Here is a 23,832-nt window from a genome sequence, read left to right as displayed (position 1 = left end):
AGGGAAATGAAGAGAAAGGAGAAAGAGCAGGAACAATGATAACAGTCCAAAGAAAATTAATTTGCTTACAAAATAAAAGCAAGATTCCAAAGTTGTACTCAAGGGTACGTTACCAAAGCCAATGCTTAGGACATAATGTGGTGACATGTGCAAGCACAGACACATCTTTTCTGTGGACACAAAAGCTGCCTTCCCCTAGATCTGACGAAGTAACTTTCTGCCATGAAAGAAATGTTCTGGCACAACAGAAGGTCACTAGCAGTAGGGTAAACAATAGACCTTACATAGCCATCCTCAATTCCACATCAGATTTCAGAAGGGAATACTATTCTTAAGGGGAAGGATCCACAAAAATACCAGGTCTGCCAGCTTCTGCATACTTACATTGTTGATCAGGTAGACGCCACGCCCCCTAGAAGAGGCCACTGGTTTAACTATCCAGGGTCCCCGGTCCTTTGAATATGAATCTGCCCAAAATATTAGGAGATAAAGAGAAAAAAAACAAGACATAGAAGAAATATGAGTTTATTATCTTAAAACTTCTAGCAGGAGGCAGCAACTAAAATTACCAGTATTTTTTGGACTAGCCTTGAAAGGAAAGGGAAGGGAGAGGCAGGAAGGGAGGAAGAAGAAGAAACAATAGCAAAATTGTTCATACAGTAAGAAATAAACCAAGTAAAAGTGAGTGTTTCCAAGCAGATCTCCCAGATTCCTATTCTCAAAATGCCTAAGTTGCTCTTCATCTAGATATTAGCCTTTATCTAGAATACAATAGCAGAAACTTACTGATGATTCCTAATACTCATGTTTCCCTGGTTGGAGTTATTAAGGCAAATATTTCTACCTATGTGTCAATCCATACCACTTCTCCTCCCCAGATAAGCACACGTACTTCCTCCTCACCCTAGTCATGCCTACAGGACCAAGAACCCTGACAGAGGAATTCTCCCTTGCCAGCACCTCCTGTAGTCTTTGTACTTGCTCCCCCAGAAAGGAATCAAATAGCCATTCCCAGATGTCCCCACTGGAACTTACTTAATATCACAAACCATTTCACTAAGAGACTAAAAAAGAACTCTTTGTCCACTCTATCCCATCTTCCTCTGCCTTTTCATTTGTTACAATTTAACAGAATTTTTAAAAATGTAAGCAAGATATAGCAGTACATGTCTATAATCTCAGCTACTAAGAAAGCAGAGAAAGATCTCAAGTGCAAGACTAATTTAGGCTACAGAAACAAAACACAAAAACAGATTCTAGGAACACAGCACAAAAAATAGTACACTAGCACTGGAGAGAGACATTTAATCTCCAATAGACTAGGAGGAAAGAAGGAAAAGAGGGAGGGAAGGAGACAAAGAAGGGGGAAGGAAGCAGAGAGAGACTAAGGGAAAGAAAAAAGGTAAGAGAAAAGTTAGGAGAGAGGGAAGAAGAAAAGGGAGGGAGGGAGGAAGGGAGAAAAGGGGAGGACCAGACAGAATCTAGAGCTCAATTGTGTCCTCTAGTTCTATTGACATCTGTGAAATATTGTATATAAATGATTATATGATGTTGCGTTATAACAGCAAAGGATTATACTCTTATATGGGGTTGGTGGGGTTAGCAAACTTATTGTAAAAGGCCAAATCACAAACTGAGCATAGTTACTCATTCCTATAACCTATAATCCACTTGGGAGGAAGATCTGGGGTTTTTGACTTTAAATGTTCTACTCAACTTGTAACACTGAAAACTTGCAGTTACAAGCATTTAAAGTATCAAAATAAAAGCCAAAGGGAGGAAGTGTTGCACTCTTATTATACCAGCTACGTGGGAGACACTTATAGGAGGATCACAGTCCAGATAAGGTCATATTAAAAACAGTAAAGAAAAAAAAAGTTGCCAGACCAGGAGTTTGGCCTAATGGTAGAGTGCTTGCCTACCACGCAGGTAAACCGGGTTCAATTCCTCGGTATCACATATATAGAAAAGCCAGAAGTGGTGCTATGCCTCAAGTGTAGAGCACTAGCCTTGAGGAAAGCCCAAGGACAGTATTCAGGCCCTGAGTTCAGTCCTCAGGAGTGGCAAAAAAAATAAAATAAAAACAAATCCAGACTTAACAACAAGAAAACTCTTCCTGAAGATTTAATCAGAGAGCAGAGCCCTGAACAGTGGTACAGCCTAACCAGAATCCTGGTATGACTGAAACCAAGATTCCTCTTCATTATCACACCTTCCCTGTTTCTCCTCTTCTAGAGGTTAAGAAATCCCTGCAGTGGTCTTTTGATGGCAACACTAGGACCTTTCATGTTATTGTTGTTTGGGGATGGTGTGTGTGTGTGTGTGTGTGTGTGTGTGTGTGTGTGTGTGTGTGTGTGTGTGTGTGTGTGTGTGTGTGTGTGTGTGTGTGTGTGTGTGTGTGTGTGTGTGTGTGTGTGTGTGTGTGTGTGTGTGTGTGTGTGTGTGTGTGTGTGTGTTACTAGGCTTTGAACTTAACATCTTATGCTTGCTAAGCAGAAATTATCACTTGGTCCAGGATGGGTGTGTGTGTGTGTGTGTGTGTGTGTGTGTGTGTTACTAGGCTTTGAACTTAACATCTTATGCTTGCTAAGCAGAAATTACCACTTGGTCCAGCCGCTCGGTGACCCACTTCAGGGCATACTGTAGACCAATGATGACCTAATGATCCCAGCTAGAGTCAGAATAGTATCTGAGTTCTTGATGTACTATTGTTCTCTTCATTCAAACGATGGACAGAAAGAAACTTTGTTTTCTCTCTTTGTCTCCTCTAAAACTCTGCTCTCACTGGTGATGGAAAGTGGTCAAATGTAAGCAAGCTACCCAGAGTCTCTAAAAATAAAACACAGTGCTGGACAGCATGGCCTCTGAAAACACACTGACCATCTGAATCTTTATTGCAGAAGTGCAAGATGCAGGACTTTGGGGAAGTTTCTTAACCAAACTGTACCTGAGCCCTACCTATAAAACTCAAGTAGAGGATCCACTTAAAGCAATGCCTAACAGAAAGTGTTCAATCAGTGTCAGCTATTACATTACTATATACTTTCACCCCTTACCTGCCTTTTCTTGATCAAGTCTACTGAGTGTCCACTGTCCCCAGTAGGAGACCCAAAATAGCTCAACTCTTAGGCAAGTTTATGAAGAGACAGAAGAAGTAAGAAGCCCATTTTAGACCTGGATCCAGGCCATATGTTCCTATGTAACTTTACCAGTAATACCAGCTGACATTTAAATCCCTGCTTGGCTCCCATGTGTATTTTTTTTATTAGTCTGAACTTAAAGGAAAGGGGGTGTGATTAACTGGTACCACCAAACCAAAAGATACATGATACTTGTCCCCCAAAGAGCGGAAATCAAGGCAGCAAGAATGTTCTTAAATAGCAAAGGAAAAAGGACAGTAAGAAAAGTATATGTAGTTCACATACAGAAATACAAAGTATGTTTACTCAGTCACTGACTCTCATAGATGAAATAATAATTCAGCACAAATGTAGCCCTATATGTATATATGATTACTGTCATCTTATTAGACAATCAGAATAAAAATAATTTTAAATTTGTGCCTGCAACTGTTTCACTAGGGGACTACATCTCTCAATTGGTTGATAATGTAAGGAAGCTTCAGAGTTAGATCAGCCCCCAAGTTCAGGTGATGGGGCTGAGGTACTCTGGGTCAAGCACTTACTACAGAATTCCGCATACTCAGCTGGCAAGAGGAAGGTCTGAGGGAGGATGTGGAAAGCCTTGAATCCATGCGTGTGCTGCATCCGAATGACGTTTTTGTACAGTCGGTCCTTCCGGGTTAGTTCATAAGACCTACAAACCAAAAATGCATTTCCATGTCAGTGAACTATGAGGCAGAGGTCTTCCATGCTATCACCCAAGTAAGAGTCCACAGTTGGCCATTCTTGAGCAGTAAAAGATAGCAATAAATCTAAATGTATCACTTTGTTATTCCTTAAGGCTTATGAACCATGTAATCCAATGGATATTTTTGGTTAAATTTATTCATTAGATACCATTTATTTATAGTAAAAGTTCTCCTTCTATATATAATAATTCTGTTTAGACAAGCACTTACCAGCACACATCAAAAGTTGTTTCAAGTGTGTCCCATGACAAATCTTAACTCTAGAAAGGCTAAAGTCAAGGCCAGTCATGATCCAGAGGATAGAAAAAAATGGAGCAGAAGTAATAAACAGCTAAAGAGAGAATAGTGAAGAATTCTCCAAAACTATCAATCAATATGAAGCCACAGAATAAACATAAAACAAAAAACCACACAAATCCCACACAGAATAAATGCAAAGAAGATGGAGACAAGATGTACAGACATGAAGCAGTCTATGACATAGTTACATGCACAGACTTAAGGAAAAAGGAAGAAAGTCCTAGGATTATTTGCTAAATTCAAAGGATTAAAAAAAAGGAAATAAAATGGTCCTCCAAAAAAGAAAAAAAAAAGTTGCTTCAAGGGCTGGAAATGTGGCTTAGTAGTAGAGCACTTACCTAGCATGCATAAAGCCCTGAATTCAACTCCTCAGTACCATATAAACAAAAAAAGGCTAGAAGTGGCACTGTGGCTCAAATGAGAGTGCTAGCCTTGAGCAAAAGGAGCTCAGGGACACTGTTCAGGCCCTGAGTTCAAGAAAGTTGCATCAAGTACCTTGGTAGTCAAGCTGTCAATCACAACCAGACCATGGACTAACATTCATCTTTTTGTTCTATCCTAGAAAGTTAAGTCAAAGGCATTATGTGGCACATATATTTTTAAGATTGGCTTCTTTCACTGAGCATGATGCACATGAGATTTACCCTTGTTGCTGCACCTATTAGCATTTTGTCTTTTACCTTGCTGGGTAATAACCAATAACATAGCTATTACCAGACTTCATTCACCAGTTGAAGTACATTCAGGTGTTTCCAGTTTGGAGAGGTGATAAATAAAATTGCTTTATGCATTTGCACACGTTTTTCTGCAAATAAGAGTTCTTTTCTTTCCCCCAGCTTTTGTGCAAATGTTCTTTTTCAAGGTATAAATCTGTCTAGCAAGTTGAATTAGTTATCTATTGATGAATAAACAATTCCTAAATACAACATCTTAAAATAACCATTTATGATTTCATGACTGTGGACCAGGAACGCAGAATGACATGGTTGGTTCTGTTACAGGATCTCCCATCAGGTTGCAGACAAGATATTAGATTCTGCTGCAGTCCTCTGGCACAACTGATGATGGAGCTCTACTTCCTAGAGGCTCATTGGTATGGAGCTGGCTGTTAGCAGGAGGCCTCAGTTCCTCCTCATGTGAACTCTCCATAAGGCTGAGTGCCTTCATCCTTCACCATATGGCAACTGCCTTCTTCTAGATGGAGTAATGCAAGAAAGATGCTGTCATGTTTGCTATGACCTAGTCTCAGAAGTGATACTCTGCCACTGCTGCCACATTCCATTTGATAGAGACAAGTCACTAAGTCCAGCAGACATTCAAGAACAGAAAAGTTTAGCTCAACTTTTTTAGAGCAGTGTCAAAAAATTTATGGACACATTTTACAATCACCAAATAAGTACATTTTTAACTTTATTAGAAACTGCCAAATGGTTATTCTAAGAATACCGGAAAAACAGCTCAATTTCTCCTAATATATTCTGAGACACAGGAAATACCAAAGCATTTTTCCTATTCTCCATTCTCAATTCAACAAAATCACTCAACATTTTTTACATCATCTGTAAGAGGACTTTTCCCCACATACCAGTAAGCAATCCTGCAGCAGATACCTGGAGAGTGTAATTTAAGTCAGTTCTATCTACCTATAGACGGTATGAGATCACACTAAATTAGGCTCCATTCTTCTGACTTGCCCTTGATTAACCAGGATTCTAAGAACCTAAAGATTCTCTTTAGGTTCAATTAATTTGCCAAAGTGGGTGACAGGACAAGGAGTTTGGCCTAGTGGTAGAGTGCTTACCTAGCATGCACAAAAACCCAAGTTCAATTCCTTGGTTCTACATACATAGAAAAAGCCAAAAGTGATGCTGTGGCTCAGGTAGTAGAGCTCTAGCCTTGAAAAAGTCCAAGAATAGAATTCAGGCCCTGAGTTCAAGCCCCACAACTGGCCAAAAATAATTAATTAAAAAAAGAAGTGGGTGACAGAACTTAGTATAAAAGTTACATTTACTGGTTTATTATAAAAGGTATTACAAAGGATGAGAGGGGGGGGGAGAGAGAGAGAGAGATAAGTTATGGTAGAAAAGGTATAGAGTTCCTAGGCCCTCTCCTGACACTTTATCCTCCAGGAATTCGGGTTTGTAACAGAAGCTTAATTTGGTGAGTACAGTTGATTCATTATCAATATGACTTTCGGTCCCTTTCCTCTTTGTAGAGGTTGAGAAGCAGACTGGAACCCTCAAATTTGGTCTTTCCTGTCAGAAGCTGCCAGTCACCCATCAATTCATTAGCAACCAAAGGACACTTGCCACTTTGGAGACTCCAAGGCCTAATGAGTTATAGATCAGGAAACAGGACATATACATATTTCAACCAAAGTGGCTGTACCATTTTGTATTCCTTCCAGAAACATATTAGAGTTCCACTTGCAATTCAGCCTGGCCAGCCCTTGTTTTTTATGTTTTTAGCCATTCTAAAAGGTTTATATTGGTACCTCATATGGCTTTGATTTGTATTCTGCTAAAATCTAATGACATTGAGCATCTTTTCAGATCCTTAATTTGCCATATTTATATCTTCTTCGCACTACCCATTCAAATTTTTGGCTCATTTTGAAAAATAGAGTTGCTTACTTACTGAGTTTTGAGAATTGGTTGTATACTTTGGATAGGTATGTATTAGTTTGCTTTTCCTGTTTTTGTTTTTTTGTTTTGTTTTGTTTTGTCAATCTTAAGGCTTAAACTTAGCCTGAGCACTGTCCCGGAGCTCTTCAGCTCAAGGCTAATTCTCTTCCACTTTGAGCCACAGCACTACTTCCAGTTTTCGAGTGGTTAGTTAGAGACAACAGTCTCACGGACTTTCGTGCCTGGGCTGGCTTTAAATTGCAGTCCTCAGATCTCAGCCTCCTGGGTAACTAGGATTGTAAGTGTAAGTGCCCAGCCTGTTTCTTAACTTTCAGAATGCCTATCTAGTACAAGGCTCTAAATTCAATCCCAATAGTACCTCTAGACATATAGGCATCTAATTACTGAAAACTACATCATTACAATTTTGTTAAAAGCAAAGAAATGCAATACCAACAAACAAGGAGGACTTATTATGCTATTTCTAGAACTAGACAACAGTATTTTTATACCCTAGCTTAGAAACGGAAATTTTTATGACCAGGGGCACTGAGTCATGTTAAAATGGAGGTTTTTTTTGTTTTTGTTTTTGTTTTTAAAAAAAGCAGCAATTAAAAGGGAAAGGAAGGAAGGAGAAGCCATTCCTGAGGTATTGTCAACAAGCTCAATTTCAGGAAAGAACCATCAGCACCAAGCCAGGTACCAATAATAGCTCAGGCCTGTAATGCTAGCTACTTAGGAGGCAAAGGTTTGAGGATTATGAATCAAAGCTAGACTGGGAAGGAAAGTCTGTGAGACTCTTAATAAACTATTCACAAAAAGTCAGAAGTGGTACTGTGGCTCAAGTGGTAGAGGCACTAGCCTTGAGCAGCTCAAGGACAGATTTCAAGCCCCAGGACCAGAAAAAGAAAAAGAAAAAAAAAAAACTCAGCATCTTCATTGCCATGGAAAAGCGTTTCTGGAACTATATTCACAAAGTTGCTATCTGGGCCAAGAAATTCTAATGTTTCCCAAACATCCTGTAGTAGTTTCAAGATTCCAGTCTTATACTGAGATCTTTAATGCCTTTTGAATTGCTACTAGTACACAATGACAGATAAGGAACCAATTTCCATTTTCTACATGTAAAATACCAATTTTCTCAATACCATTTGTTGAAGAGACTTTTTCTCCATTCTGTGTTTTTGGCTCCTGTATCAAATATTAGATGACTGTAGGTCTGTGGGTTTATTTCTTTTATTCTGTTCCATAGTCTTCAGTTCTATCTTTGTGCCAGTACCAAGTTGTTTTTATCCACTGGCAATATTAACTATTGTTATTGACTATATATACTGATATCAGCAACACACAGAGTATTACCTGGGAAAGTGATTAACCTTTTGTGCTTCAGAGAGGGTACGAAGTAAGAAGGGCTTCAGGTGGGATCCTGTCCACATCAGGTTATAGTCTGTGCTGCTTGGGTGAACCTGAGATCAGGCAGAAACAAAGACAGAAAACCATCAGAGACAGCTGTTTCTAGGAAAAGCAATAGCAGAGAAAGTCATAGCAATTTTTCATTCAAAAGACTCACAACACAAGATTAACCAAAAAGGGAAAAAAAGAGAAAAGAAATTATCACACATAGTACATTAATAACAACAATCCTTGGTAGCACATACACAGAAAAAAACAGAAATGATACTGTGTCAAGTGGTAGAGCTCTATCCTTGGGAAAGCCCAAGGACAGTGCTCAGGCCCTGAGTTCAAGTCCCAGAATTGGCAAAAAAAAAAAATACAAGTTCCTACAATAGATGAGTAGCTCCAAAAAGAATTCATATCTATACACAATGAAATTTTACACAGACATTAGGAAGAATAATAGGTCATTTTCAGGAAAATGGATGGATATAGAATAAATCATGTTAAATGAAGTAAACCAAACTCAGAGAGACAAATAGTACATCATGTCTTCTCTCAGACCTGAATTACATGATAAATTATACAGGCATTCACACACAATGCAACCAAAGGAGGATACTCTTAGGGCAAGAACACTAAGGCTCAATGCCTATGTGCATCTGATCATATTAAATAGTATTTATCAAAATGAACACCAGAAAATAGAAACAAGTTTTTTCTTTGTTATTTTTATTTTTTTTGTCTTGTTTGTATGTTTATCTGTCTTTGGAAAGGTAAGAGGATACAGAAATGTAGGGACAAAGGGTAAACAAATTCAACAGTGGTACTCACAAGTTACAGTGTTGAAAATAACCTATACGACTAGTGGATAGGAACAGAGAAAAACATCAGGAGAGAATGAGGAAGGGGTAACAATGTCTAAAAAGAAATGTACTCATTGCCTCATTTACATAAATGTAACCCCTATGTAATCATCTTTATAATAATAATATTTTAAAATTGTAAAAGTATACAAGTTTAAAAAATAAGAGAGGCTACAACTTTGGCCTAGTGGTAGAGAGCGTGTTTGCCCAGCATACATGAAGACCTCGGTACCACATACATAGAAAAAGCAGGAAATGGTGCTGTAACAGCTCAAGTGGTAGAGCTCTAGCCTTAAGAAAGCTCAAGGACAGCGCTTAGGCCCTGAGTTCAAGCCCAGGACTAGCAAAAAAATAAATAAATATGTTAACCCTTCTATAGATATTAATCTTTTTCTGTCCAATTTGAACTTGGGTTTTTTTTGTTTGTTTGTTTGTTTTGCCAGTCCTGGCTTGAGCTCAAGATCTAAGCACTGTCCTTGGACTTTCTCAAGGCTAGAGCTCTTCCACTTGAGCCTCAGCACCACTTCTGGCTTTTTTTTTTTTAATACGTGTGGTACTAAGGAATCAAACCTGGGTCGTTGTGCATACTAGGCAAGCACTCTACCACTAGGCCAAACTCCCAGCCAAAGAACATGAACTTCTTATCTGATGCTTTAGTTCATTGGCAGTACTATACCACCTGAGCCATACCTTCAACGCTAATACCCTTTAGTTCTTTTTTTTTTTTTTTTGGTCAATCATGGGGCTTAAACTCTGGGCCTAGGCACTGTCCCTGGGCTCTTTAGCTCAAGGATACTTCCCTACCACTTGAGCCACAGCATCACTTCCAACATTTTAATTCTTTTGGATATCAAAGTGTAAGATCAGAACCTAACTCAAAAATTGTTTTCTCAGACTTAGCTTCTCTGCAGATACTAAATATGATGCGTTAATCAGATAGACACATCGATTTTAGTTTAACCAACTGATTTCATTTGTTCATTTGATAGAATATGCTTGTCCATTCATTGAGAATTATATATTGTGCCTACATCAAGTTAGAATCATGGAAAGTGTTGAAGGTTTTTAAAAAAAAAAAAAGAAGACAGTATATAAATATGTGTGTGTGTGTGTGTGTGTGTGTGTGTGTGTGTGTGTGTGTGTGCAGAACATCTCCAAAATCTCAACCTAGTATAATGAGTTAGCAACGAGATTTTCTTCAACAGTCTCAAAGTTTTACCTATCTTCTTTTGTAATGACATCCCAATTTTCTGAATGGGAATAACTGTTGATTTTAGAAATCTGATGATCACCCACCCACCCTTTCCCTCAAGGAGGATTTGAATGTGACACACGTGAATCCAATCATTCTATCTCCAAAGGAAGACACAAGACAATGAGCGGAGTCCAGGAATTCCACAGTAGTGACTTTAGAAGATGATCCTACAGATTCCTGACCCAAAGTCCTAAAGGCTGTTCTAGCCAATCTCCTTCCAAAAACCTAACTTCTCAGTTTTTATCTGACTCTGCTAGATATCCTCTACAACTTTTTCCTACAAGTCCTTCTGGGGAACTTGTTACACAGAACTCATTTCTGTTGCCTGCACTCAAAGAACTTCAAGTGAGTATTAGATATTTCCTTATGAGAAACTCTAGCCTAAGTTTAAGAATACAAAAGGCTGGAAGTGTTGCCTAGCAGTAGAGTGCTTGTCTAACATTCATGAAGCCCTGGGTTCAATTCCTCAGTACCACATACACAGAAAAAGACAGAAGTGGAACTGTGGCTCAAGTGGTAGAGCACTAGCCCTAGGACTAGTGCTAAAGCTCAAGGACAGTGCCCAGGCCCTGAATTCAAGGCCCAGAAGTGGCAAAAAAAAAAAAAAATTCCTGCAGAAATGTATTTCCACATATCATAAGCACTGTCATAAAGTACTTGTTCCATATATTGTCTAGGGAAGGCAATGTTAACTGATAAAGTTAGGTAGGTAACTAGAACTTTCAGTTTTTGACCGGATCAAGTGAGGAGGTAAAAATGAGCTTACTTCATGAAATCCATGGGCTGTCAGAATACTGCGTACCAGGCGACTATCTGTTCGAACAATTTTATAAGACAAATGGTAACGTTCTAAAAAAAAACACAGAATCAAATTCAGTAAACTGAGCATTAATTGTAAGAAGAAACATAAGCTTTAAGATAGTTGATTATAGTTTCTTAATTATAGAGAATTATAGTTAGTAACATTATACTGCTACCCTTCAACAATGATAAATAAGTTGAGGATATTTGGAAGAGACTGAGTTTTTTCACTTAACCTTAAAAAGAAACCTATTTCTTTGCTTTTATTAGTGTTTAATGAATACTTAAGGGCTTCCATTAGAAATATGAGCAACAAAACAGCATTACAATATCACTTTACAGTTGTTTGCAATTACTGTATTCAAAAGTGTTGCAGTGTTCATAAATTATAGCAGTTAACAACCCTTCCACTAGGTGGTGTTACTTAATACACTGAATTTTTTAAAGACACACACAGCATAATTTTTTCTTTATTTTTTAATATTCCAATTCAATTTATTTCCTTCACAATTTATAGTTCTTTACACTTGAAAACATTAGTTTAGCTAGGCACTGGTCACTCACACCTATACTCCTAGCTACTCAGAAGGGGCTAAAATTTGAGGAAAGCCTGGGCTGGCTTTGAGACTGTCCTTAAGACTCTTCAATTCAGGGCCGGAGCGAGCGGGGCCGGAGCGAGCGGGAGCAAGCGGGGCCGGAGCGAGCGGGGCCAGAAAGAGAAGGGGGCCAAAAAAAAAGACTCTTCAATTCACCAGTCCATGATCAGTCCATGAGAGCCTTATCTCCATTTCACCCCTTAAAAAGCCAGAAGTGGGGCTATGGCTCAATCAATAGTCTGCCAGCCTTGAGCAAAAAAGCTAAGGAACAAGGGCTGAGAGTATGGTAGTGGTAGATTGCTTGCCTAGCATGCATAAAGCCCTGGGTTCAATTCCTCGGTAGCTATATACACAGAAAAAGCTAGAAATGATGCTGCGGCTCCAGTGGTAAAGCATTAGCCTTGAGAAAGCCCCAGGACAGTGTCCAGGGCCTGAGTTCTGAGTTCAAGCCCTAGGACTGGCAAAAAAAAAAAAAAAAAAGAAATGCTGAGGGACAGTACCCAGCCCCTGAGTTCAAGCCCTAATACCAACACAAAAGAAAATATTACCTTGGGCAGAGGCCCCTCAGGCTTCTCTAGACCACCAATGAGGTCCACTGTACCAAAAGGTTAGGGCCCTTGCTATGTATGCACAGCCCTCTGTCCTGGAATGCTTGGTGACTAGCATTTCTCGGGCTACAAACTGCAGCATATTTTAGGCCAAATTCTTCGTTATTCTGTAAATAATACTGAATTCATTGCTAAACTTTTGAAACTGGGAGAATTCACAGAAATATCTAAATTTTCATACTTGTGTTGAAAAGCCAGGCACTGCTGTGACTCTCCAGTCATGGGAATAACTGAGGCACTTGCCCTCAGCATGGCATCTACACCGCTACCCTACACACATTTCTGCCCAGGATCCTGGGGGCCCATGTTTGTGACAAAAAACGCTTTAATTACGTGAAATTCAAATATATCCCCAAAGGTTGATATCTGCTCTAGCCTATCAAATCAAATCTCTTTCTATGTATATACCACTTTGAGAATGTATTTTTTTTTGGGGGGGGGTCAGTCGTGGGGTTTGAACTCTGGGCCTGGGCACTGTCCCTGAGCTCTTCAGCTCAAGGCTATCACTCTACCACTTGAGCCACAGAGACACTTTCCATTTTCTGGTGGTTAATTGGAGATAAGAGTCTCACAGACTTTCCGTACTCAGGCTGGCTTTGAACCTCGATCCTTACATCTCAGCCTCCTGAGTAGCTAGGATTATAGGCGTGAGCTACTGAGGCCTGGCTTAGGGTAACTTTTTACAGAGCTGAATCCATACTAAAATTGTGGGGGTTGTTTTATTTGGTGTGTGTAGGTAAACTCACTAGGGTTTGAAGTCAATGTTTTGTGTTTGCTAGACAATCACGCTGAAAGTTGAGCCACACCCCCATCCCCAGTACTGAATAATTTTTCAATGAGAAAAATACAAACCCAAAAACACAACAGTCTGTCTCTATCAACAAAGACAGCCATTTCTTTTTTGTGATTTCTGTTGCTCCTTACCTAGCTTTGGCAGAAACTCCAGGCACAGTAGACACAGACAAACATGACAAGCCTGGCATTCCACACTTACTGTGGCAAGCTTACAAATTCCAGTTCCAGGCTTTTCCCAATGATCCATCATTATTAGGTTGTCTCTGCAATATCATTATAAGGAAAGAAGTACAGACTCCTGTGTGTTTAGTTCAGAGCAGAACAAAATGTAGGAACAGTACAGAAGACTACTTTGGAAGATACATTGTGATTCCAATTTGGGGAGGGAAAATATGAGCAATTATACTGCCCCAAATCATTCAGTGAATATAAGAAATACATAAGAGACAACTGGAAAAGATAAAGTTGAATCTGACACTATAAGATGAACAGAAGGTAATTACTGTCCCAGATAACTTCTCAAGGGGATTTAGCCACAGGCTTAGATCTAAGCAGATCTATGTCCCTTGTCAGCTATTTAAGCCAAGCAACAACAGAAAAGGTATAAACCAGCCAGACACCAGCGGCTCATGCCTGTAATCCTAGCTACTCAGAAGGCTGAGATCTGAGGACCTGAGGGCTGGTTCAAAGTTTGGTTCAAAGCCAGACTGGGAGAAAAGTCCCATGAGACTTTTTTTTTTTTGGTCCTGGGGATTGAACTCTGAGCCTGGATGCTGTCCTTGAGCTCTTCAGCTCAAGGCTAGCACTCTACCACTACTTGAGCCACGGCACTGCCACTTCTGGTTTTAATTGGAGATAAGAGTCCTTTTCTGGCGGTTGGAGATAAGAGTATCTCAGGCATTCAGACATTTGTGTGCCAGGCTGGCTTTGAACCACGATCCTCAGATCGCAGCCTCCTGAGTAGCTAGGATTACAGGCATGAACTATGGCACCCGGCTCCCGAGAGACTCTCTTATGTCCAATTAACCACTTAAAAACTGGAAGTAGTACTGTGGCTCAAATGGCAGAGTGCTCGTCTTGAGCATAAAGAGGCTCAGGGACAATACCCAGCCCCTGAATTCAAGCCCCACTATTGACCAAATAAAAAAGTTATAAACTAAGACTGCTGGTCGGAGTATGTGGCCTAGTGGTAGAGTGCTTGCCTAGCATGCATTAAGCCCTGCATTCAATTTCTCCATACCATATACACAGAAAAAGCCAAGTGGTAGAGTGCTAGCTTTGATCCAAAAAAAAAAAAAAAAAAAAGCTTAAGGGCAGTGCCCAGACCCTGAGTTCAAGCCCCAGGACTAACAAAAAGAAAAAAAAAAAAAAAGACTAGTGCTAGTGGCTCATGCCTTTATTTAAGCTACTCAGGAGGCTAAGATCTAAGGACCAAGCCAGACTGGGTACCAAAGTCCCAACTCTGTGAGACTCTTATCTCCAATTAACAACCAGAAAACCAAAAGTGGCACTGTGGCTCAAACAGTAGAGTGCTAGCCTTGAGCTGAAGAGCTCAGGGACAGTACCCAGGTCCAGAGTTCAAGCCCCAGGACCAATCAAAACAAAAAACAAAACAAAAAAACCCAAGAATGTTAAACAACTCAGAAAACTAAGGCAGCTATTAGTAAAAGGCACTCAAAGCCGGTACGATGGCCCACACCTGTTATCCTAGCTACTCAGGAGGCTGAGATCTGAGGATCACAGTTCAAAGCCAGCCCAGGCACTAAAGTCTGTGAGACTCTTATCTCCAATTAACTACCAGAAAACAGAAAGTGGCACTGTGGCTCAAGGGGCAAGGCAGTAGCCTTGAGCTAAAGAGCTCAGGGACAATGCCTAGGCCCAGAGTTCAAGTCCCGTAACCGACCCAGGGGGAAAAAAAAGGCACTCAAACTATTTGGTTTTTTTTTTTTTATTTAAAAAGGTGAATAAAATTAAACTCAAAAAACTGAGAAAAATTAAAAGCAAAGAATTTGAGAGAAGTTTTTAGTGGTCTTTTCTTTAATCATAGAAATATATAAAGAGGAAAGACGAAAGTTATAAGAAACAGTAATCATTTCAATAATGGTGTAACTACTGGTGGATATTGCTTTTCCATAAGTGGTAGATATTTAAAAAGAAGGGCCTGCGTATTGTCATAGACTGTTTTATGTGACAAGCAGTCCAAAAGAAGCATGTTTTGTCCATATTATTCACCTGTGGTTATGACCCCTGGACGATATGATGGTTTGAATCATGTATAAAGAGTTTCTCAGTGGAGTTATCAGGTTTCAGAGAACATAAATGAAGCATATCCCTTTAAGTGGTAACCTAGCAACTCACTGAGGGGCTTAGACCACAGTACCCTTGGGAGAGAGAAGCATCCAAATCCCCAAAGAGAGTTTACAGTTCTTTGAACTTCTAGCTTATTGTCGAGTTAATGAGATTTTAAAATCATTTAAATGAACAGTTACTTACTAAATAGTAAGTAGAATGATCAGCACAAGTTTGGAGTGCTAGGTAGTAAATAAATTGTATGTGATCCTTACAATGCCTGGAAGATGGTAAAAGGGGATAATCCTTGTCTAGCTAAACTAGTTAAGAGAGCTTAAGTAACTTACCCAAGACTCACAACTAAGAAATGCTAAAGCTGAAATTTGAACCAATAACCAAGAGAACAAACTCTTTCCACCAAACCATGACAGTTGTGAGTCATAATATTCTAATCTTTGAAAATGGCTACAATGTAATCCTAGGCTCCGAATAATGTTCAGTGATTTGCAGACTAACTGCATTCCCTACCAATATCCCAAGAGCCAATTTTACAAATGGAAAAGCTGATTCTAAAATTCATATGGAATTGCAAGAAGCCCTGTACAGCCAAAGCAATCTTGAAAAAGAACAATATAAGAAGATTAGTGAGCTGGGTGCGGTGGCTCACACCTGTAATCCTAGGTACTCAGGAGGCTGAGATCTGAGGATCAAGGTTCAAAGCCAGTCCAGGCAGTAAAGTCAGTGAGACTCTTATCTTCAATTAACCACCAGAAGACCAGGAGTGGCACAGTGGCTCAAGGGTAGCCTGGTAGCCTTGAGCTGAAGAACTCAGGGGCAGCACCCAGGCCCACAGTCTAAGCCCCATGAACAACAAAAAAAAAAGGAAGAAGAAGAAGATTTGCAGGACTGGGAGCATAGCCTAGTGGTAGAGTGTCCACCTAGCATGCATGAAGTCCTGGGTTTGATTTCTCAGTACCACATACACAGATAAAACCCAAAGTGGCACAGTGGCTCAAGTGGCAGAGCACTGGCCTTGAGCAAAAAGTGTCCAAGGGCAGTATCCAGGCCCTGAGTTTAAGCCCCAGGACTGACAGGAAAAAATAAAATAAATAAAAAAGAAGAAGACGATTTGCATTTTCTTATTTTGAAACCTAACAAAGGAATAGTATTAAAAACAGTATTGTGCCAGGTACTAGTGGACCATCTCTGTAATTCTAGCTACTCTGGAAGCTGAAATATGAGGATCCCAGTTTAAAGTTCATCAAATTTTGACCTCCAATTAACCAGCAAAAAGCCAGAATTACAAGAGTGATTCAAGTAGAAGTGTGATTCAAACCTTGGGCAAAAAAGCCAAGTGAGAGCATGAGGCACCAAGTTCAAGCCCAATACTAGCAAGCACAAACAACACTGTGATATTGGCGCACAGATAAATGTACACATCAATGGCATGAGTGAGTCCAGAAATAAATCCATAGGTCTATGCTTAACTGATTTTGGACAAGAGGGCAAAGACCAATTTAATAGGAAGAGTCCTCTTCAACTACACATGCTAGAACTGTATGTCCAAATGCAGAACATAATGGACTTTTATTTAATACTACAAAAAATGTTAACTCAACATGAATGAATGAATCGAAGACTACTGAACTCCGAATACAAATCTTAAACTATAACTCTTAGAAAAATACCAAAGGATTATAACCTGGCTAGGCAATGGCTTCTAGATAAAATACAAAATATAAGCAACTATAGAAAAAAAAAGGTAAAATTTGAAGTCATCCAAACTAAAAAGTTTTACTAATGAACAATATAAACAACATCAAACATGCAAAAAGAATATACTGAAGAGAAAAAAGCAGCTGTAATTCATATATCTGGTAAAGATTTAGTATTCAAAATGTATACAAAGAACTCTTACAACTCAACAACAAAAAAAGACAACCCAATTCTTAAAATGGGCAAAGGCCTTGAACAGACATTTCTCCAAACAAGATATACAAACAATGCCAGGCATGGTGGCTCACATGTGTCCTAGCTACCCAGGAGGCTGAGATCTGAGGATTATGGTTCAAAGCCAGCCCAGGCACTAAAGTCTGTGAGACTCTTATCTCCAATTAACCACCAGGAATCCAGAAGTGGCACTGTGGCTCAAGGGATAGGTCCATAGCCTTGAGCTGAAGAGCTCAGGGACAACTCCAGACCCAGAGTTCAAGTACCACGACTGCCCCCCAAAAAAACAGCTGACAATCACATAAAAAGATGTTCAATATTATCAATCAACAGGGAAATGCAAATCAAAGCCACAGTGAGATGGCATTGCTAATGTACTAGATGACTACAACCTAAAAAGTAGAAAATAATAAATGTTAGTAAGAACATGAAAAAAATTGGAGTCAAACACATTGATACACGTTGTTGATAAGAAAACAAAATAACAATTATTTAACAAGTTAAACAAATAATCTGACAAATCCATTCCTGGGTAATACCCAAAGTAATTAAAAACAGGTACCTGAACAAAAACTGGTCTACAAATATTCAGAACAGCATTACACATTAGAGCCACAAATGTTTATTAACATGAATGGATATATCTAGTCAATGAAATATCATTTAGCCATAAAACAGCATGAAGAACTGATAAACTTTCCAACACAGATAGACCATGAAATATCATAAGTGAAAAGAAACCAGTTGTAAAATATCACGAGCTATATGACCCCATTTATATGGAATATCTAGAAGAGAAATCTATGCATAGTAGAATTTACGCGCAGTAGAAGTCCCCAGTTGCTAGTAACTAATGGTACAGAGAAATGAAGAATGACTGATGACTGAGTACAGGCTTTACTTTTGGAGCTATAAAAAATGTTCTGAGGGCCAGGAGTTTGGCCTAGTGGTAGAGTGCTTGCCTAGCATGCATAAAGACCCGAGTTCGATTCCTTGGTACCACATACATAGAAAAAAGCCAGAAATGGTGCTGAGGCTCAAGTGGTAGAGCTCTAGCCTTGAGAAAGCCAAAGACAGTGCCAAGGCCCTGAGTTCAAGGCCAAAAACAAAGCAAAACAAAATGTCCTGGCCGGGAGGTTGGCCTAGTGGTTAAAGTGCTTGCCTAGCATGCATGAAGACCCGGGTTCGATTCCTCGGTACCACATACATAGAAAAAAGCCGGAAGTGGTGCTGAGGCTCAAGTGGTAGAGCTCTAGCCTTGAGAAAGTCCAAGGACAGTGCTCAGGCCCTGAGCTCAAGCCCAGGACTGGCAAAAAAAAAAAAAAAAAAAAAAAAAAAATGTCCTGAAACTGGACAGCAATGATGGCTATACAACATAGTATGCTAAATGCTAATAAATCATAGCTCTAAAATGGCTAAAAGGGGCTGGTGGTACAGCTCAAGTAGTATAGCACTTACTGAGTATACGTAAGGCTTTGGATTCAATCCTCAATACCACCTCAAAAAAAAAAAAATTAGGGCCTTGAGAAAGCCCAAGGACAGTGCCAAGGCCCTGAGTTCAAGCCCCAGGTATGGAGAGGTGCATACCTATACTTCCCTCTAGTAGTAGGACAGAGGTAAGGGTATCAAAAATTTGAGACTAGAATGGAAAAATTATCAAAACCATATTCCAGAAGCAATTACAACAAAAATTATGAGAAAAATATATACAAGAAAAAATTTAAGAAATTTCAAATAATTATTCAGCTCAATAGATTTTTCTGATAGCCAAAGCCTTTTCCCTATCTGTGTGTCTTAATTTTTCTAGGGTCACATGAGGGTCCTGCCAACTCTGCCCTCTGTAGAAGATGTCAGACCTACCTCCAATTCCTCGAATGTTGTTGTCCTTTGTCAGAATAGCCTCAGCATGGAATACTAAAACTGGAATTCTTCTGCAGCCTCCAGTCCACATGATACATGGATGATCCCTACAACCACAACAAAAGGCTTCAATCATTTACAGCTCAAATTCTGAGCTGTTGTAGCAAAGCAGCAACTTTCCTCCTCCTCCTGGAATGAGAGCCCTAACAGTCTATGGGAAATCACTCAGCTCTCACTCCTAGCCATGTGTTTAAGATTAATTTAACCCTGACCCTGGGATGGGCTTGGATTAGTTCCATCACCCAATTTTGGTGACTGGTTCCAGGATAAGCATGTGAACCAAGCAGAGCCTACGAAACATGCTCAGAGACCCTCTGATACAGCAGAAATTTCTTTCTCTTCTGTAACAATTACAGGAGATGACTTCTCTTTTGCTTCCTGGTGTAAGATGAGAATGAGAAGTCTAGCACTATAAATAAGAGCCATGTTGTGATACTGAGGGGAAAGCCTAGAGTTGTTAGTAAAGGAAGAAGTCAGTGGGAGCCAGATTGGAAGGACAAAAATGAGATCCTGGGTGATACCACTGTATAATCAATCCCTGCCTAAATATGATTTAATAAATTTCCTTTATTTAGAAAGATTTGTTTTAATATCTTGAATACATTTAAAAATCCTAAATAGTAGTATCATCAATAGTAATATATGCACCCTTTATGCCCAATAGTCACTTTTCAAACCAACCTCATCATCTACCCTAACATTTTGAACTAGGAAGCCCAAATCAAAACATACAAAACAGCCAGGGGTTTGGTAGAGTGCTGAGAGTGCTTATCTAGCATGCACAATGACCCAGGTTCAATTCCTCGGTACCACATACATAGAAAAATGTTGGAAGAGGTGTTGAGGCTCAGTTGGTAGTGACTAGAAAAAAGTCAGAAGTGATGCTGAGGCTCAAGTGGTAGAGCTCTAACCTTGAGAAAGTCCAAGGACAGTGCTCAGGCCCTGATCTCAAGCCCAGGACTGGCAAAAAAAAAAAAAAAAGTTTGTGTGTGTGTGTGTGTGTATGTGTATGCATATATATGTATAAAAACCATAGAGCAGGGCAGGGAATTTGGCCTAGTGGTAGAATGCTTGCCTAGCATGCACGAAGACCAGTGGTAGAGCTCAAGTGGTAGAGCTCTAGCCTTGAGAAAGCCAGGACTGGCAAAAACAAACAAACAAAAAACATAGAGCAGAGAGGGACTTCAGCTTATATCTGGCTTTCCTTGCCCTTAGGAAAGCTCACTTCCAACTTCACCAGACTTCACACATTAGAAAAATATTCAACCTCCCTAGGGCCAATATGTAGAAAGGGAGGGGAAAAAAATCAATGAACTAAGTCTCTCCTATGTGCCAAAAATAAGGCAAAGAAGTTTCTCACTATCTAGACCACACTAGAATGGAAACAAGTATCTGAAGGAGGTTCAGCTATTTGCCCAAGGTCATAGAGCTAGACGAGTAATTGCACAAGTTCTAAACCCATTGTCTGTATTCTTTCTACCTTTTGCCATTTAAATAATTACATTTCAGTGAAGTTCTGTACAATTAATACCTTGAATTCAGTTTTTTGGCAACTTAATCAATCCCTTAAACGGAAAAGGATCTATTCAGCCAAGATTCACTCTCCATGGTAAAATTCACATGACCACACCCGTTCACAAAAGCTATACCACATGTCTCTGTGCCAAGACAGATCCACCCAACCCAGGCTTTAAAAGACGTGAATTTTGCCATACCACCAAACTTAGAAATTAGGCAGTTTCTGGACTTGGGTAGAGCTGCCAGCAGCTTCTACCAAGAAAAGAAAACAAATATCACACCTACTTTGGTTCCTGTTTTCTAGAAATGGAATGTGGATGCTTATCATCTTTGTGCTTAGACCTGGAGAATAATACCTACTGGAGAGAAATGGTCATTACAAGTGCCTAATATGTAGCCATTTTTTGATATAAATCAAAATTCAAGGTCTCGATTTTCATTTTCCTAAGTATCTTGAATGTTTTCCTTTTCATTTAGTCATAAGGCAAATTAGCAAGAAGGATTTTTTTTTGCAGCTTTCTTGCTTTTTAATGTTAAACACCTGTAAAATGTGGGCATTGGGCTAGATGATTCTTATGCACTCGTCCAACTATAATTTTTCTGTCAGTGGATAGAGGAAAAATTAGGAAGCCTAAACTAGGAAGTCTTGGACAGAAATTCTGGACTGTATCCAAAGTTCCTTGTAAGTCTAACACTAGCTACAAACTGGCACCACTGTGCCTCCACAGCTAAACAATGGATTGCTGGCTACAGTCAAAAGAGCTTAACTGGAGTTAGGACACAATTACAGATGTGCAGCTGGGCCCTAACAATGCTGTCTTTGGAAGTCAAATCCTAACAGAGAAATCTTTTCACTTACAACTCACTGAAAAGAGAGACAAAAGATTGGTTCAATTATTGATTCAGTAAGGTTAACTAAAAATACCCTTCAGGCAGAAGGCCAAACTGTCTTTAAACACATGCTCCCACCAGGTGGTGCTAAAGGAAAAAAATTATAAATGATTAGGAAATTGAAAACTGGAACTCTATAAATTTTCATTCACATCAGAACCTGCTAGATATTAAGAAAACTCGCTTTTATGGGAACAAAAGAACACAAATTTGATTACTGAAGAGAACCAATTTTATGATTCAGTCTATTGCCAAGTCCAAAAACACTTCAGTTTTCAAGTAGCATCTGTCCATGAAGACTGCACACTTTCCACTGATAGAAAGCAGCTTTGGCATTCCTGCACAGTGTCCTCCTCATGCCACCGCCACAGAAGATGTTGAGTTTAAGGCCACACACACTCCCTTTCATCCTCCCATGGCCTATCCCTCATGGCCTATCTCAAGTCTTGCCATTTCTAAGGAGATTGCCCCAGCACTCCTGTCTATGCAAACAGTCCTTCTTCCCTAACTCCTGCAGCACTCACTGTATGAATGATGCTGCTGATTTTTTTAATTTATACAAAACAACCTTCTATGATAGACATGAAGGTTTCTACTTTCCCAATGATCAAAAAATGCTGTATCAAGTTCTTATATGAATGTTTCCACTTCTACATATAAATTGTATCTGGATCCCCAAAGAAAATATAGAAAACTTTCTTTATATTTGCTATTTGATTGTTTTGTTTTGTGAACTTAGGGTCTGGGCACTGTCTTTGGGCTTTCTCAAGGCTAGAACTCTACCATTTGAGCCACAGCACCACATCCAGTTTTTTCTGTTTATGTGGTACTAAGGAATAGAACTCAGTTTCATGCATGCTAGGCAAGCACTCTACCACTAGGCCACACTTCCGGCCCTACATTTGCCAAGCAAAATAAGAACTACTTGGGTAGTTTCTAACCCTACAGTCTAGTACTGTTTTCTAAAGGTTAGGGATCTGAGTCAACTTGAAATGTGCAAGGATATACACCTTTGAATCAAATTTACATCTTTAAGTGACATAAGACTAATTTTTTTTTCCCCCTTTGGCTAGTCCTGGAATTGAGCTCAGGGAATGAGCACTGTCCTTGGGATTTCTCAAGGCTAGAGCTCTACCACTTGAGCCTCGGCACCACTTCCAGCTTTTTTCTAAGTATGTGGTACCGAGGAATCGAACCTGGGTCTTCGTGCATGCTAGGCAAGCACTCTACCACTAGGCCAAACTCCTACCCCAAGACTGTCTAATTTCTAAAACTTTTAATCAGTAAGCCTTTGATCCAGGAATTTAAAAAGTTGACTTAGGCATCCTAATATATAAAACAAATGTCTGATTGACAGGGACATAAGTTGATGGAAGAGATTACTAGTTAAAAATCAACAGGAAGGCCATGCATGGTGGTTCATGTCTGTAATCCTAGCTACTCAGGAGGCTGAGATCTGAGGATTACGATTCAAAGCCAGTGGGGCAATAAAGACTGAGACTCTTTTTTTGTCAGCCATGGGGCTTGAATTCTGGGCCTAGGCACTGTCCCTGAGCTCAGCCAGCTCAAGGCTATCGCCAAGCCACAGGCCCACTTCCTGTTTTTCTAGAGGTTACTTGGAGATGAGTCTCCAGGTCTTTAGTACTTGGGCTGGTTTTTGCTCTGCCTCCCTCAGATCTCAGCCACCAGAGTAGCTAGGATTAGGGGAAAGAGCTACCTTACCCAGGCTAAGACTGAAAGACTCTTATCTCTAATTAATCACTAGAAAAGAGAAGTGGGGCTGTGGCTCCAGGAGTAGGGCAGTAGCCTTGAACTGAAGAGCTCAAGGACAGCACCCAGACCCAGAGTTCAAGTCCCCAAGATCCACCAAAAAAAAAAGAAGGGGTCTGAAAGAAAACAGAGCAAAAAGTCCAGAAATCTAGATGAGTATGGTAGAGGGTTGAACCTATATTTTCAGTTAAGTTCTACTAAAAATTTAGCATTTCTCCATTACAAATACAGATAATAAACGATAGTAGTATTACTATTATGTCCAGCCACGAAATCCATTAACAAGAAAAAATAATGGAGTTAAAAACACAATTTTGAAAAGCAAAAAAAACTACTGCTTGCAGAAGTTCAAATTTTTGTAAAATGGGTAACAGACAGTACAC

At 39.6% G+C, this 23,832-nt stretch overlaps 1 protein-coding gene across 22 annotated transcripts in view; it reads right to left on the bottom strand.

The window, feature by feature from the left end:
* Positions 1-23,832, bottom strand: part of Ttll5 (tubulin tyrosine ligase like 5) — a 249,727-nt gene that overhangs the window by 222,920 nt on the left and 2,975 nt on the right. For all 22 annotated transcript variants that reach the window (XR_016537574.1, XM_090344520.1, XM_090344522.1 and 19 more), the window contains exons 3-7: positions 19,211-19,317; positions 11,078-11,160; positions 8,155-8,261; positions 3,686-3,816; positions 385-467 (exon numbers count right to left, since the gene is read on the bottom strand). Coding sequence is in view for 21 of the 22 variants with exons in the window: in XM_090344520.1 (XP_090200646.1) it covers positions 385-467; positions 3,686-3,816; positions 8,155-8,261; positions 11,078-11,160; positions 19,211-19,317 (511 nt within the window). In the remaining variant the exon portion in view is untranslated. The remainder of the gene's footprint in view (positions 1-384; positions 468-3,685; positions 3,817-8,154; positions 8,262-11,077; positions 11,161-19,210; positions 19,318-23,832) is intronic.

The sequence above is a fragment of the Megascapheus bottae genome, chromosome 14, assembly GCF_031878675.1.
Source record: "Megascapheus bottae isolate mThoBot1 chromosome 14, mThoBot2.hap1, whole genome shotgun sequence".
Classification (NCBI taxonomy): Eukaryota; Metazoa; Chordata; class Mammalia; order Rodentia; family Geomyidae; genus Megascapheus; species Megascapheus bottae.
Note: the sequence above shows the minus strand (reverse complement) of the source record. Positions and strands in the feature narration are given on the sequence as shown.